Genomic DNA, 13505 nt, shown 5'->3' on the forward strand with positions numbered 1-13505 from the left:
CTGCGTAACCGGGACTGTTCTATCTAGATGTGAAGACACAATGCAGTATGTATCTCTACTTCCAAATCAACGATGTACTCCCAATGAAACTGTTAAATATATCTTGGCAATAGGATGCTGGACTTTGCCATTGTCCATACCTACAATGTCAGGACACACTTAAATAGCTGAATGATGGACTTCTGACTATTTATGAAGAACTATACTATTGTAATATAGGGGAAATTGGGCCTGGCGTGATAGCTTAGTGGTTAAAGTCCTTGCCTTGAACACACCAGGATCCTGAATGGGCGTCAGTTCTACTGCTTTGGGACCTTGCATCTGTGTGGGAGACCCGGAAGAAACTCCACGTTCCTGGCTTCGGATTGGCTCCGCTCCAGCCGTTGCAGCTGCTTGGGGAGTGAACCATCGGACAGAAGATCTTCCTCTCTCTCTTCCTCCCTGTATATCTGACTTTTCAATAAAAATTGATAAATCTTAAAAAAAAAATAGGGGAAATCAATGAGGGGAGGAGGTTTGAGAAGAGGGAGGGGAAATCCCAGAGCCTATGGAACTGTATCATTAAATATTCATATAACAAATTTAATTCGTTTATTATTAGAAAGGACATGTACAAAGAGAAGGGGAAAAGAAAGAATTTTCTATTTACTGGTTCACTCAACATTGACCGTAATGGCCAGAGCTGAACCCATCTGATACCAGGAGCCAGGAACTTCCTCCATGTCTCCCATGTGGGTGCAGGGTCCCAAATCTATCAACTGCTTTCCCAGGCCACAAAAAGCAGGGAGCTGGATGGGAAGTGGAGCAGCTCGGACACCAACCAGTGCCCAATATGGTATACCAGCAGAAGTAAGGCGAGGATTTAGCCACTAGGTCATTGCACTGGGCCCTAAAAACCAAAAGCAATTTTTAAAACTTTTAAACTTCAAGGAAAATGTGTATTTTGAAAGAATTACACCTGAATCTCTAGCATGTTTGCATTAAAATGAACTTTTAATTCCATTTTTCTAAAATTTTCAGAAATTAATTAGTCAATGTGTTTAAACAGCAGAGTGTCAGAGAGCTTGAGAGACAAGAGACAGACAGAAAAAGAGACCTATCATCCCCTTGTTTGCTTCCCAGTGTCTACAATAACTGGGGCTGGGCCAACCCACGCTGTGCCAAGGGCTCCATCAGGTTTGTCCATGTGAGTAGGCGGGCCCAAGCTCTTAAGGTTCATCTGCTGCCCCCATGTATCTGCACAGGAAGCAGAGCTGGCACTTGATCCTAGATGTTCTGATTTAGGAAGTGGGCGTCCCAAGCACCGGCTTAACCCACTGAGCGGTAAAGGCACCTGTTATGGACTTTCTGAAAGAGCCCTGTGCTGTCTCCTTGAACCGTGTAAGCACTTTCTTAATAGTGTGGCAAGGAAATGGCGCAGTCGGCACCTCATTGTGTGCAAGTATCACTTCCCGGGATCAAGGTTCAGGTGTTCAGGCTCCTCCGCCTGATGCCCCGCCCAAGCAACACCAGAAGTTCCACAGGAGCTCTACTGGGCTGTGTGCTCAGCCTGCCATGGCAGCCCTTCCTTCCCTGTACTCAGACTCTGACCTTGATTTTCTGCAGTTGGCCCTGGAGCCTCTTTATATCCTGCTGGGAAGCTCCCAAGGCTTTTATGTGAAGTGCCTGTTAGCTACCTGAAGTGAGCATTTTCTTTCTTTTCTTTCCTTCTCTTCCTTCCTTTCTTCCTTCTTCTCTTCCTTCTTCCTTTTGTAAGGTTTCCATGCTATAAAGGTAGTTTAAAATGTTCATTAAAAATGGAATTCAGGGCCAGTGCAGTGACCTAATGGCCAAAGTCCTTGCCTCGTCCGTGTCAGGATCCCGTATGGGCGCCGGTTCTAATCTCAGCGGCCCTGCTTCCCATCCAGCTCCCTGCTTGTGGCCTGGGAAAGCAATAGAGCATGGCCCAAAGCCTTGGGATCCTGCAGCCGTGTGGCAGACCTGGAGGAATTTCCTGGCTCATGGCTTCGGATCGGAGCAGCACCGGCCGTTGCGGTCACTTGGGGAGTGAATCATCAGACAGAAGATCTTCTTCTCTTTCTCTCCTTCTCTCTGTATATATGACTTTGCAATACAAATAAATATTTTTTTTAAAAAAAGAAAGTGGAATTCAAAGGTGTTTATGTGGGGGCGAGTGGTCAATGCTGTGACGTGCAGGTTAAACCCTGCAGTGATGCCAGCGTTCCACATCAGAGCTGTGGCGCTGCTCCATTTCTGACTCGGCTCCCTGTGCACCTGAGAAGTCGGCAGATGATGGCCCAAGTACTTGTGCCACCCATGTGGGTGACCAGGATGGAGCTCTTGGCTTCTGGCTTTGGTCCAGCTCAGCACTGGTCGTTGTGGCCACTTGGTGAACGAACCGATAGATGTTTCTCTTTCTCTCCCTCTTTTTCCCTGTGCCTTAAAAAAACAAACAACAAAAAAAACCTCTTTAAAAAGATGTTTATTGGGACTAAAAAGCCTTTGAAATCCAAGTCTAGATTCTCCCAATGTACATTTTCATGAACTTTTGAAAGATCCCTTCTGTTAGTAAAAGCCAGCCTGCTCCACATGTCATGAAATGATTGCTCCCCAAGCAATCAAATGCTTTTGACACCCCATTTCCTAGCCCCACTCCCCCTCCTTATCCAGCACAGGTGATACTGTGTCACTTCCTAACAAGGGCTGTCACCAGTGTCCCTGTTTCCACCAGAACCATTGGGAATTGAGTCTTCTTTTCAGACCCACTCTTGGGCACTACCAGCTTAGAGCCAATCGGCCTGGGTGGCTGTGAAGTGAGGTGCAAGGGATTTGCATGTGTGGACGTCCAGGGCATCCTCAAGCAGAGCTGGCCACTGCAGCCAGGCTAGGCCAGCGAGGTCGGGCTCTGCAGGCGTGCAGGGGCTGGCAGGCTCTGAGGAGGCTCCGAGAGCTGTCTCCGCCCAAGACAGATCATGGATTTTCTTGCTCCTCGCATTTCCTCCATCTGCATGTATTGATGTCATGTGATGGATAGGCTTGGCCTATCTTATTTCTGGCATCTTATTTGATGTCATGCTTTCTCTCCTGCGTGCTTCCTTTGTTTGTGTCTTTTGCTCTATGGTGTGCGTGCATGTTTTCTTCAGGCTACTTCACCGCACGGGTGGCAATTTAGCATGCTATTTCTCAGGGAACCAGCAGACTTTGTCAGGCCGAGACGTGTCAGATATGCAAAGATGTGAGCTGATGCATAAAACCTCGGATTCTGCACGCCGAGGCACCCTCCCTGTTTGCTTTACTGCCACATGTTTGTGCCTGATGCAGGACTCCTAATAAATTCTGATTTTTTTTCCCAATGTCCATCAAAAAAAGGGGGCTGGGATGTCTGGTGTGTTTATAATTACAGACACAGATTTAGCAAGAACATTCTTAAGAGAACTTTGATTTTCATTTGCGTTAATGAACACCAAATCCTTCCGTTACAACTGCAGCTAATGGCTGGAAGAATTTTCTACATAGTAGTGTCTCGTTCTTTGTGTTACATCCCTTGTTCTCCCCCCCCCCCCCCCCGTTTAAATAATGGTCTTATTTATCTATTTTCATTTTGAGAGGCAGAGACAAGACAAAGTGGTTTTCTACATTTATTGATTCATTCCCCAGATGCTCCCCACATCTGGGGCAGGAGTGGGAACTCCATCTGTGTCTCCCAGATAAGCGACAGGGAGTCAAGTACTTGCGTATACACCAGCAGGCAGGGCAGCCGGGCCTTGGAGTGGGCACTCTGACGCAGGAGGCAGGCGTGCTAGGAAGCACCTGCAGAGAAATGCCCAACACCAGCCCCAGCCTTGCTCTTCTTCAGGACCCACGGCATCACAGTGCCAGGCCCTGCAGGGCTTGTTTCTGCTGGGATGGAACCTCTGTCCTGCTCCTTCATGACACCTGCTCTGTGCCCCACTCCAGAACCATCAGCAAAGGGCGGGAGGGTATTGTCTAGCCAAATGACTGGTTATAACTTCGTTGTAGGTGTTAAAGGTTACAGGCCACATACACGGACTCCACTGAGCCCTAAATAAATGTGTCCCATGTCAGCTTCCCACACCCACATATATCCCACTGTGCTGTCACCTGAGGCAGAGGAGAGTTCTGGGTGAGAAAGGATAGCGCTCTCAGCTGACAGGAGCACATCTGTACCTGGGGAGAGGTTACAGCAGCACCTGCTGGTGTGCACACCAATTCTTCTGTCTTCTTTGTCTTCTTTTTTCCTTTTTTTTTTAAAAAAAGATTTATTTTATATCCATTGGAAAGTCAGATATACAGAGAGAAGGCAAGACAGAAAGGAAGATCTTCTGCCTAATGATTTACTCCCCAAGCAGTTGTAATGGCCGGAGCTGAGCCAATCTGAAGCCAGGAGCCAGGAGCCTCCTATAGGTCTCCCACATGGGTTGCAGGGTCCCAAGGCCTTGGGTCAACCCCGACTGCATTCCCAGGCCACAAGCAGGGAGCTGGATGGGAAGCGGGGCCGCTGAGATTAGAACTGGTGCCCATACGGGATCCTGGCATATGCAAGGCAAAGATTTTGGCTGCTAGGCTACTGCATCGGGGCCCTCTTTTTCTTTTTTAAAGGAATTCATTTTATTTACTTGAAAGGCAGAATGACAGAGTGGGGAGAGATAAAGACATCTTCCATCTGTGTTCACCCCCAGATTGTCACAGCTGATGCTGGGTCAGGTTGAAGCCAGGAGCCAGGAACTCCATCTAGGTCACCCATGTGGGCCATCTTTTGATGTCTTCCCAGGTACATCAGCAGGAAGCTGGACCTGAAGCAGGACAGCCAGGACTCCAACTAATATGAGATGCTAGTGTTGCAAGAGGTAGTTTTTGCTGTTTCTCAATGTTGGCCCTTCAAATAAATTTAGAAGATGACTTTTAAAAATAAATGTAAACTTTTAAACAGCAACAACAGCCTAAAAGATAGTTTCATCAGCATTGGCTGAATGGTGGAGACTGGGGAGATGTGTGGACACTGCACACACCTTGTGGTCTGCAGCGTCACACGGAGACACGGACTACTTGCAAAACAGATGTAGAAAGTCCAACAAAGTCTTATGATGTCCCCCACGATGACTGACAGCTTTAGGAAACAAATGTGGACATCTTTCAAAAATGGTGCCTTTCAGGGGCCATGCAGCCTGTGACAGGGTGCCTTCCAGGGGGTCAGTGGGCAGGCGGTGACTGGGAGGGGCCAGGACTGGGACCCAAGCACTCTGAGATGTGTGATACAGGCGTGCTAAGTGGCATCTTAACCCTTGCCCGACTCCACCTCTGATTCCAGCTTCCTGTTAATGTACACCTGGAAGGTGGTAGGTGATGCCCTACCTTGGGCCCCTGCCACCCAGGTGGGAGACCCAGAGTGAGTCCTGGGCCCCTGCCACCCAGGTGGGAGACCCAGAGTTCTGGACTCCTGGTTTTAGCCTGGCCCAGCTCTGGCTGTAGCAGGCATCTGGCAAGCAACCCAGCAGGTGGGAGCTCTCTGTCAATCTCTCTGCCTTTCAAATGAATATAAATAGAGATTTTAAGAAAGTAAGAAGTTGGGGCCTGGTCCAGCAGCCTAGTGGCCAAAGTCCTTGCCTTGTATACACCAGGGTCCCACATGGTCATTGGTTCATATCCCAGCTGCTACACTTCCCATCCAGCTCCCTGCTAGTGGCCTGGGAAAGCAGTAAACGATAGTCCAAAGCCTTGGGACCCCTGCATCTGCATGGGAGACTCAAAAAAAACTCCTTGCTTCAGGCATCAGATGGTCGGATGAGCTCAGCTCGGGCTTTTGTGGCCATTTGGGAACCAGTGGATGGAAGATCTTTGTCTCCTTGTCTCTGTAAATCTGACTTTCCAATAAAATAAAATAAGATGGATCTTCTAAAAAAGAAATTACAGCAATAGAACTTTCTATGATAATAAAAAGTTCTGTTTGCACTTTTTTTTTTTTTTTTTTTTTTTTTTTTTGCTATTGAGCACGTAAAATCTGGCCAAGAAGATGGGAGGAATTGAATTCTAAATCCAGCAAGAACGACCCCATCTCTAATGGGTCACCTCTCCCAGACAGCCCACCTGCCCCCGGGGTCTATGCATAAAAGAACCAAATAAGAGCTAAGACTGCTCAAGACCACCCAACCCCAGCCCCAGACGTGGAAACTCACCTGCACAGATGGACCCAGGAGAGCAAGCGACATTGCGGGAGTTTGGTCGGGGAAGTTGAAGGGCGCAGGGGCAAAGCCAAGTTCAGGACACTGTTCAGGTATCTTTACACCCCCTCTGATGCTGATTCAACTTTCCAAGTGCAACAGCCTGCACAGAGAGGTGCAGAGAGAGAACATGCCCATGCTAGAGGTATTCTGGGGCCACTGTCAGGGCATAAGGAGCGAGAAGATTCTGTGCTGCCCACCCCGGGTTCTCCACTCTTCCTGGAGGTCCAGGCCTTAGATTCTCCTTTGTGTGCATGCTTGGGCAGGGGTCTCCCTCTAGCCGCAAGGAGGGAGGGGGAGACTAGAAAAGCACACAGCTCCCCCTCCTTGCACACCATCCCCTCCCGGGCCACATTTGGTCAGGCCGGCAGCAATGGGGCTCGGTCCCTTTAAATGCGGCCGGGAGCGCTGGGGCCGGGCTGCGGCGTGGGTTTCCGGGATCCCGGCCGGTCCGTGCGGGTCTCGGAGGCCTTGGGGCTCTCGCTGCCCGGCGCCGGCGGCGTGGACGCCTCGCGGAGGGGACGATGAGCCGCATCTACCACGACAGCGCGCTCCGGAACAAGGCGGTGCAGAGCGCACGGCTGCCCGGGGCCTGGGACCCCGCCGCCCACCAGGGGTAGGCCCGGCCGGCGGGGGCGGCGACCCGCGGCTGCCCGGCCCTCTGCAGAAGATCCCCGACTCGTCTGCGAGGACTTTGCAGGCGGGGGTTGTCTTGGCGGGGCCGAGAGTGCAAGAAGTGAGGGAAGGAAGGAAGGAAGGAGGGAGAGAGGACGGGAACACTCATTTACAGCTAGGAACCTGGAAGAGCCAAGCACAGTCAGGCACAGACAATATGCTTAAGATCTTCCCTGTAGGTGGACTGTGGAACAGGGGCACTCAGAGGCAGGGAGAGGAAGAGGGGCTGCGGGGACTGGGACTGGGGCAAGCTCAGCGAACCTCAGCTGCGAGATCCAGGGAGCTTCTGGGGTCCTTAAAGCCAACAGCTCCCTGGAGGACTACATCATGGTGCACCCTGAGCACGCACAGGCTCTGTGAGATGAATGTTCGGGGTGGGTGCATGACATGAGTCTGAAGCAGCAGAGGAAAGCTCCTGGAGAGAGAAGGGTCATCTTGGCTGTGGGTTCTGCAGGTGGTCAGTCGAACATCAGGGCCTTGTGAGTCGGCTGTGTGATGGTGGGCAGGTGCAGAGGGAGGGTGGGGGGGCGTGGAGCAAGGAAGCAGAAAGGCAAGGAAGCAGAAAGAAACGGAAACACCCTTTGCAGACCCACCTGGGAGGCCGGGGAGCCCTTCCTAGGGACCTGCTTTCAGGCACCATGTTGCATTAGGTTCTTGCCTTAACCCATAACCTGAGACTCTGGGGAGTCAAGCCCAGGGTGGGTGGGTCGGAGGAGACAGAGTTGCTTGCTCTTCCTGTACCTGGTCCCTCTTCCATTCTCGTCTTCAGCTGTCCTCAACCCCACGAGTGGGGTGGCTGTTTCCGTGGGCTGATGACCACGTGGCTATGAGCGGAAAACAGAAGAGAAAGTGTAGCGGCTTAGACATCTCCCCCAGCGTCTGGTTAAATATAAAGTCCTTTCTTTTTATAAGCCCTGCGTGGTTTGTAAAACACCTTCCAGTACTTTCTCATGTCATCCCTGGAGGAGCAGAGGGATGCAGCTGCCTTCCTCCCTATTTTTAAAAATAAGATTTATTTTTATTTGCTTGTTTTTACTGGAATGGCAGATCAGATTTACAGAGAGAAGGAGAGAGATCTTCCCTCTGCTGGTTCACTACCCAAATGGTTGCAACAGCTGGAGCCCAACTGGTCCAAAGCCAGGAGCTTCTTCTGAGTCTCCTATGTGGTGCAGGATCCCAAGGCTTTTGACCCTCCTCTACTGCTTTCCCAGGCTACAAACAGGAAGCTGGATGGGAAGTGGAGCAACTGGGACATGAACTGGTGCTCATATGGGATCCTGGCACCTGAAGGTGGAGGATTAGCCAACTGAGCCATCATATGTGGCCCTTTTTCCTCATTTTGCAAATTGGGAAGACAGAGGCTGTAATTGCGGGTAACTCCCAGTGGCCTTGCAGCAGGAGCTAGAACTGGGTCTTAGGGCAGCCTGACCAGGTCTCTCTTATGCACCCTGCGTTGCCCCTACCTTGAGACCCTTAGTGGATTGGCGTTCCTGCTGTGTTGAGTGCAGGCTGTGACTTGGACCTGTGGACACTAACATAGCTGCCATCCCTTCTTTGCTCTTGTTGCCAGGGGCAGTGGTGTCCTGCTGGAGGGGGAGCTGGTGGATGTCTCTCGGCACAGCATCCTGGATGCGCATGGCAGGAAGGTGAGGCTTGCAGGGTCCTGGCTTCCCAGCCTTCAGCCACCTGAGCTGAGTTCTGCTGCTTCCTGAGGGACAGCCAGCATGGTGGGAAATGGACCACCAAGGGGAAAGGGCACCCCGAGCAGGGCAGGGCTGGGCAGCAGCCTTGGTTCTTGCCAGGTGCTGAGCTAGTTTTGCTTGTGTGTGGAAGCTGTCTCTGGCACACCTGGCATGGGCTGGCATGGGCTCTTTGCTAGTTATCAGTTTTTAATTCACACAGGTGAAGTTTCCATGCAAGCGTACTTCAGAAAACTCATGAACATGGAATTAAACAATAACTTTATTTTAGTTTAACAAAAAAACCTTGGAAATCCCTACATAAAATGGGCATGGAAAAATGGTGGAAAACGCACGGATTCCAGTTGTTTTTTGCAGCCAGGTAAACATGGATTCTGTGTTTTCCTTGAACTTTTGTTTACCAGATTTCCTCTGGGTGGGACTTCTGGCATTCACTGCCCTTTTACACAGTCAGTGTTCTGCGGGCCACCCATTTCCCTGGTGTCTGAAATTCAGCTCGCTACAGGGCCCGCCCCCAGCCACCCTCTGGTCCCCTGTACCCGTGGAAGCAGCCCCAGCCCATGCCAGGTGGGGTTTGCTGCACCCTCACCTCCTAGGCATGCAGCTTAGCCTGGAGGCGCAACAGCCGGGAGCCCCAGTGCCATGGAGCCCACCCACCTGGTCTGCTCTGCCTGGCAGGCCGTGCTCCAAGCCCTCCTGCCAGCTTGCTTACTCCGAGCTGCTCGTTCTGGGTGACCGTGCAGTGGCGCTGCCAGCCACCAGACTGCCACGCCACAGTCTCTCCTTCCTCCCATCCCCGGTAGGCAGTGCCAAGGCCTGCGGGGCTCTTGCTTGGCCCTTCCCTCTTTTCCACTTCCTCCCCCTTCTCACCTGTGCTCACCTTGGCTGGCCCTCAGCCTCTCCTTGTAACACGTCACACCTGCCCACCTGCCTCCGGCTGGCCTACTGCCAGCTTCCAGAGATGCCTCTGAGGATCTCAGTGCTGCCTGAAAGCCTTGCAGGAAGTCCTTCTTGGCCAGTGCTGCTTAAACTGCCAGAGAGCCTGGGCTGTGTGTGGCCTGCATCATCCATGGCTTTGCTTTGCATTTCCCTCCCCACCCTCCCCACACTCGGCAGACCTCACTTTCCTTCTGCCCAGAAAGCAGGCACTGTAGTCCAGGCGTTATGCTATGCTTGCACATAGGCCCCCAGTCCTGAAATAGATGTCACATCCCTGAGGAACAGGGCTAACTGAGGTTCCGGGAGGCGGGCAGCTAGGAGTGACTCGGTGCAGGTGCTACACTTCCTGCCAGGGAGAGGCAGAGAGACCGCCATTTCCCACTTGATGGGGCAGACTGAGCATTCCTAGCTCAAAAGTACAAAACTGGAAACTTGGGCAGCACCAGTGCCCAAGTTTGGGGACTCCTTAGTGCTTGGGTTCAGGTGTTCTATATCACCTCCGGCTCTGTGGAGACCTTGAAGTCAGGCCTGTGCCTGCCCTGGCACTATACGTAGCAGGTACTCCAGTGAACATACGAATGAATGGATATTTACGGTGGTGGGGTAGGGTGGCCCTGCCTGAATGGTTTCCAGCAGCTGAGGTGGGATTCCAGGCATAGGAGCAAGCAGGTCAGTGTGGGCAGCAGCCTGGGCCCACAGGACATGCTGGGGGGTGGTGGTGAAGCAGCCCCTTCCTATCTTCTCCCGCCTGCTGCAGGAGCGCTACTACGTGCTGTATGTCCGACCCAGTTGCATCCATCGTAGGAAATTCGACCCCAAGGGGAACGAAATCGAACCCAACTTCAGTGACACCAGGAAGGTGACCACAGGATTCCTCATGTCCTCCTACAGTAGGTGTCCTCTTGCTCCATGTGGTCAGCTGGAAAGCTGGTACCTGGCTCCAGAGTCCCTGCCCCCACTTGCTGCCCCTTCTCCCCATTGGCCCACCTTAGTACAGGCTGACCGCCCCGCTCCCCGGCTCCCACTGGTGCCTGCAGTACCTCAGAGCTACCTGCAGATTTAGTTCTGGGCTCCAAGTGCCTACATGCAAAGCCCAGCACAGGCCCCCAGCAGCCACTGTGTTGCTGCCAAAGTCCTTCTTGGGCTTCTGGGCCCTCTCTTGGTTGGTCTGTGCTCCTGGCATGAAATACTTTAGACCATGTGATTGACAGACAACACAAGTTTGCCTTGCTCACTTCTAGAGGCTGATGAGCCCAAGAGCAAGGTCCTGGCAGTTTAAGTTCAGGGATGGTGCCTTCTTGCTGGATGCCCCAGGGCTGAAGGGTGAGGCAGCTGCCTTCCCCTGTTTTTAGGGGGGTGTCAGTTCCATTCCTGACCCTCTGCCTTGTGACCTCCTCCTGAAGTACCCAGTTGGGAATACTGTTGTGCCGGCACCTGAGTTGCAGCATCTGGAGTTTCTACATGCAGACCTCACTGGCTTGCCAAAGGCCTTGAGGCTCTTCTGGCTTCCTCTGCAGAAGGGAGGAATTCTTTGCTGATTACCCCTGTATAAGAAAACTGAGACTGAGTGGGAGTCAGACATTTCATTCCTTCATGCTGTCTGTAGGTTGCTTGTTAATTCCCCAGACCTCCGGTGAACCTCTGTGGGCCCTGGACCATGTGAGCTACAGGCTGGGGTGTTACGGGCCGCTGGAGGAGGTGGGTGGGCTGGAGCTGGAACCCTGGAGGCTGAGCAATCAGCAGAAGTTAGCCCATGTTTCCTTAGGAGAAGGGGTGCCCAGCTGTGAGCCCCAGGGGGAGTAGGGGGTGTGTATCCATCCAGGCAATCAGATGTGTGATGAGAAGGGCAGGGAAGAGCAGGAACCAGAAAGGGCTGAGTGCCCATGCTGGCTACAAGGGAGTCCCTTCTTGAGTGGTTGTCCATCTTGGGGTGACAGGATTTCATTGGTTTGACCTACTCCTTGGGGGTGGGGGCACAGCTGCTGGAAAGCCTTGCAGATGCTGCTGACACTGTGATGTCAACCCTGTGTGCCCGCAGAGGTGGAGGCCAAGGGGGACAGTGACAGGCTCACACCCGAAGCGCTGATGGGGCTGGTGAATAAGCCTGAGCTGCTGGCGCTGACCGAGAGCCTTGCCCCCACTGGGACCGTGGCATTCTGGATGCCCGAGGCAGAGATGGAGGCCCTGGAGCTGGAGCCAGGGACTGGAATTCGGCTAAAAACTCGGGGTGATGGCCCCTTTTTGGGTAAGCTTGGCTCTTCCTCTCAGCCCCCACTCCTGGGCAGCCTCTTTCTGTGGAACCCCAGCCCCTCCAGCCTGAAGCTCATGGGTGCTAATGGTAGCAGGCTGGGTCTATGCTCAGGCCTGCAGTGGCGGGGGTGGAGGGCATGGCTGCACAACCTCAGATTGATTCCTAAACCCTGGGCAGGTGTCATGGGGTCATGTGGCGAACACCCTGTCTCCTGCTGGGGTGTGCCGGCTGATCCTGGGTTCCTGTGGGTAGCTTCTGCTATCTAATGCCTTGTGTATGAGGGGGTGTCTCACATGGGGCCTCAGGGGCCCCATTGACCCCACCCCCACGTTCCTGCCACCAGGAGAGAGGACACTCAATGTCTCTTCTTCTCTCAGAGTCTTTGGCCAAACTTGAGGCTGGAACAGTGACCAAATGTAATTTCGCTGGTGACCGTAAGGCAGGCACGTCCTGGACGGACAACATCATGGCTCAGAAGACCTCAGAGGGGACAGCAGCAGAGACACGCGAGCAAGGAGACGGGGCTGCTGATGAGGAGTGGGTAGGTCTGGGGAGGCCATGCCCCTGGCCTCGGAGCAGTTGGATGAGGCACCTCAAGTGTTCTTGGAAAATGGGATTTAAAGGAGTCCATTGAGGTGCCACCACTTTTTACAAATTTTTATTTTTGATGAGTTTTACACAGTTGATTAGGGTGGGAAGGGTTGAGGTCTAGGGAAAAGTGGGTGAGACTACTATTTCCATGCCTTCCTTTTTCTGTATCTGGGGGAGAGGGGAGAGCCAAGGGGAGAAGCCACACCCAGCCTCCCAACAGCCCCCACACCCAGGGATGGGGAACAGCCACCTGATGTCATCCCAAGGTCCCCGATATGGAGCATGTTCTGAGGGTTCTGTTCAAGTAGTTTTGATAGTTCTGATGTGCCGTTGATCTTGCCGATCCAAGGATGAGTACATCCTTCCAAGGTCCATTGACTGACACAGTCCACCCCAGAGTCTCCTTTTGCCCAGAAATTTGCTGTCATGCTTCTCTGGGGTGGTTGGCCAATTTGTTCCACCCTCCTTCCTCTTCTGTGGTACCAGATGTTCTCTGCAGGCTCCAGTGGACTGCCTGATCCTCCTGTGCGTCTGTGTGTGCTGTCCACTGCATCTTCAGGAACCGAGGTGGCCCCATTCAGACACATGCACTCTACTATTGGATCACATGCCATTCTCCCCATGGTTCAAGTTCTGAGTCCAGCAGTTTAGTTGGGGAGACCCTCAAAGAAATCTCATCTGAGGGGACCCAAGACTTGATTCCCATGTATTCCTGCCACTACAGGGTCCAGCTCATTCTGTTACCCACATCAGACTATACACATGCTGATAGTTGCAATTGCCAGGTCAGATCTGAGTTTGTCCTGCTCACATCTCTTTACCGCTTGGGATCTCTCCAGGATGACTGAGGTGATGAACACGGACTGAGGTGAGAGCCTGGATTCCAGCAGCGCCTTCTGCAACACGACTGAGAATACCTCCCACCCACGCATGCCCGGAAGCTGGACTTCACCCAACCTGCCTGTTCCTGGCCTGCAGCTGCCTCTGCACACCCCTCCAACGGACTCCGAGAGCAGGTCCAAGAGCAGGATGTGGCCCTTGCTGTGGCTCACGGAAGGTCCTGCCCCAGCTGTCAGGCTGGTCCTCCTGTGCGTCTTTCCCTGGATGGCA

At 52.6% G+C, this 13505-nt stretch overlaps 1 protein-coding gene across 1 annotated transcript; it reads left to right on the plus strand.

Moving 5' to 3' along the window:
* The first annotated feature begins 6662 nt into the window (after positions 1–6662).
* ARPIN (actin related protein 2/3 complex inhibitor) lies at positions 6663–13409 on the plus strand. The gene is made up of 6 exons (XM_036495591.2): positions 6663–6855; positions 8485–8560; positions 10311–10443; positions 11592–11798; positions 12182–12345; positions 13235–13409. The coding sequence occupies exons 1-6, from the start codon at positions 6764–6766 to the stop codon at positions 13241–13243; spliced, it is 681 nt and encodes a 226-aa protein (XP_036351484.2). The 5' UTR covers positions 6663–6763; the 3' UTR covers positions 13244–13409.
* Positions 13410–13505: the final 96 nt, after the last annotated feature.

Source organism: Ochotona princeps, chromosome 6, assembly GCF_030435755.1.
Source record: "Ochotona princeps isolate mOchPri1 chromosome 6, mOchPri1.hap1, whole genome shotgun sequence".
In the NCBI taxonomy this organism is placed as follows: domain Eukaryota; kingdom Metazoa; phylum Chordata; class Mammalia; order Lagomorpha; family Ochotonidae; genus Ochotona; species Ochotona princeps.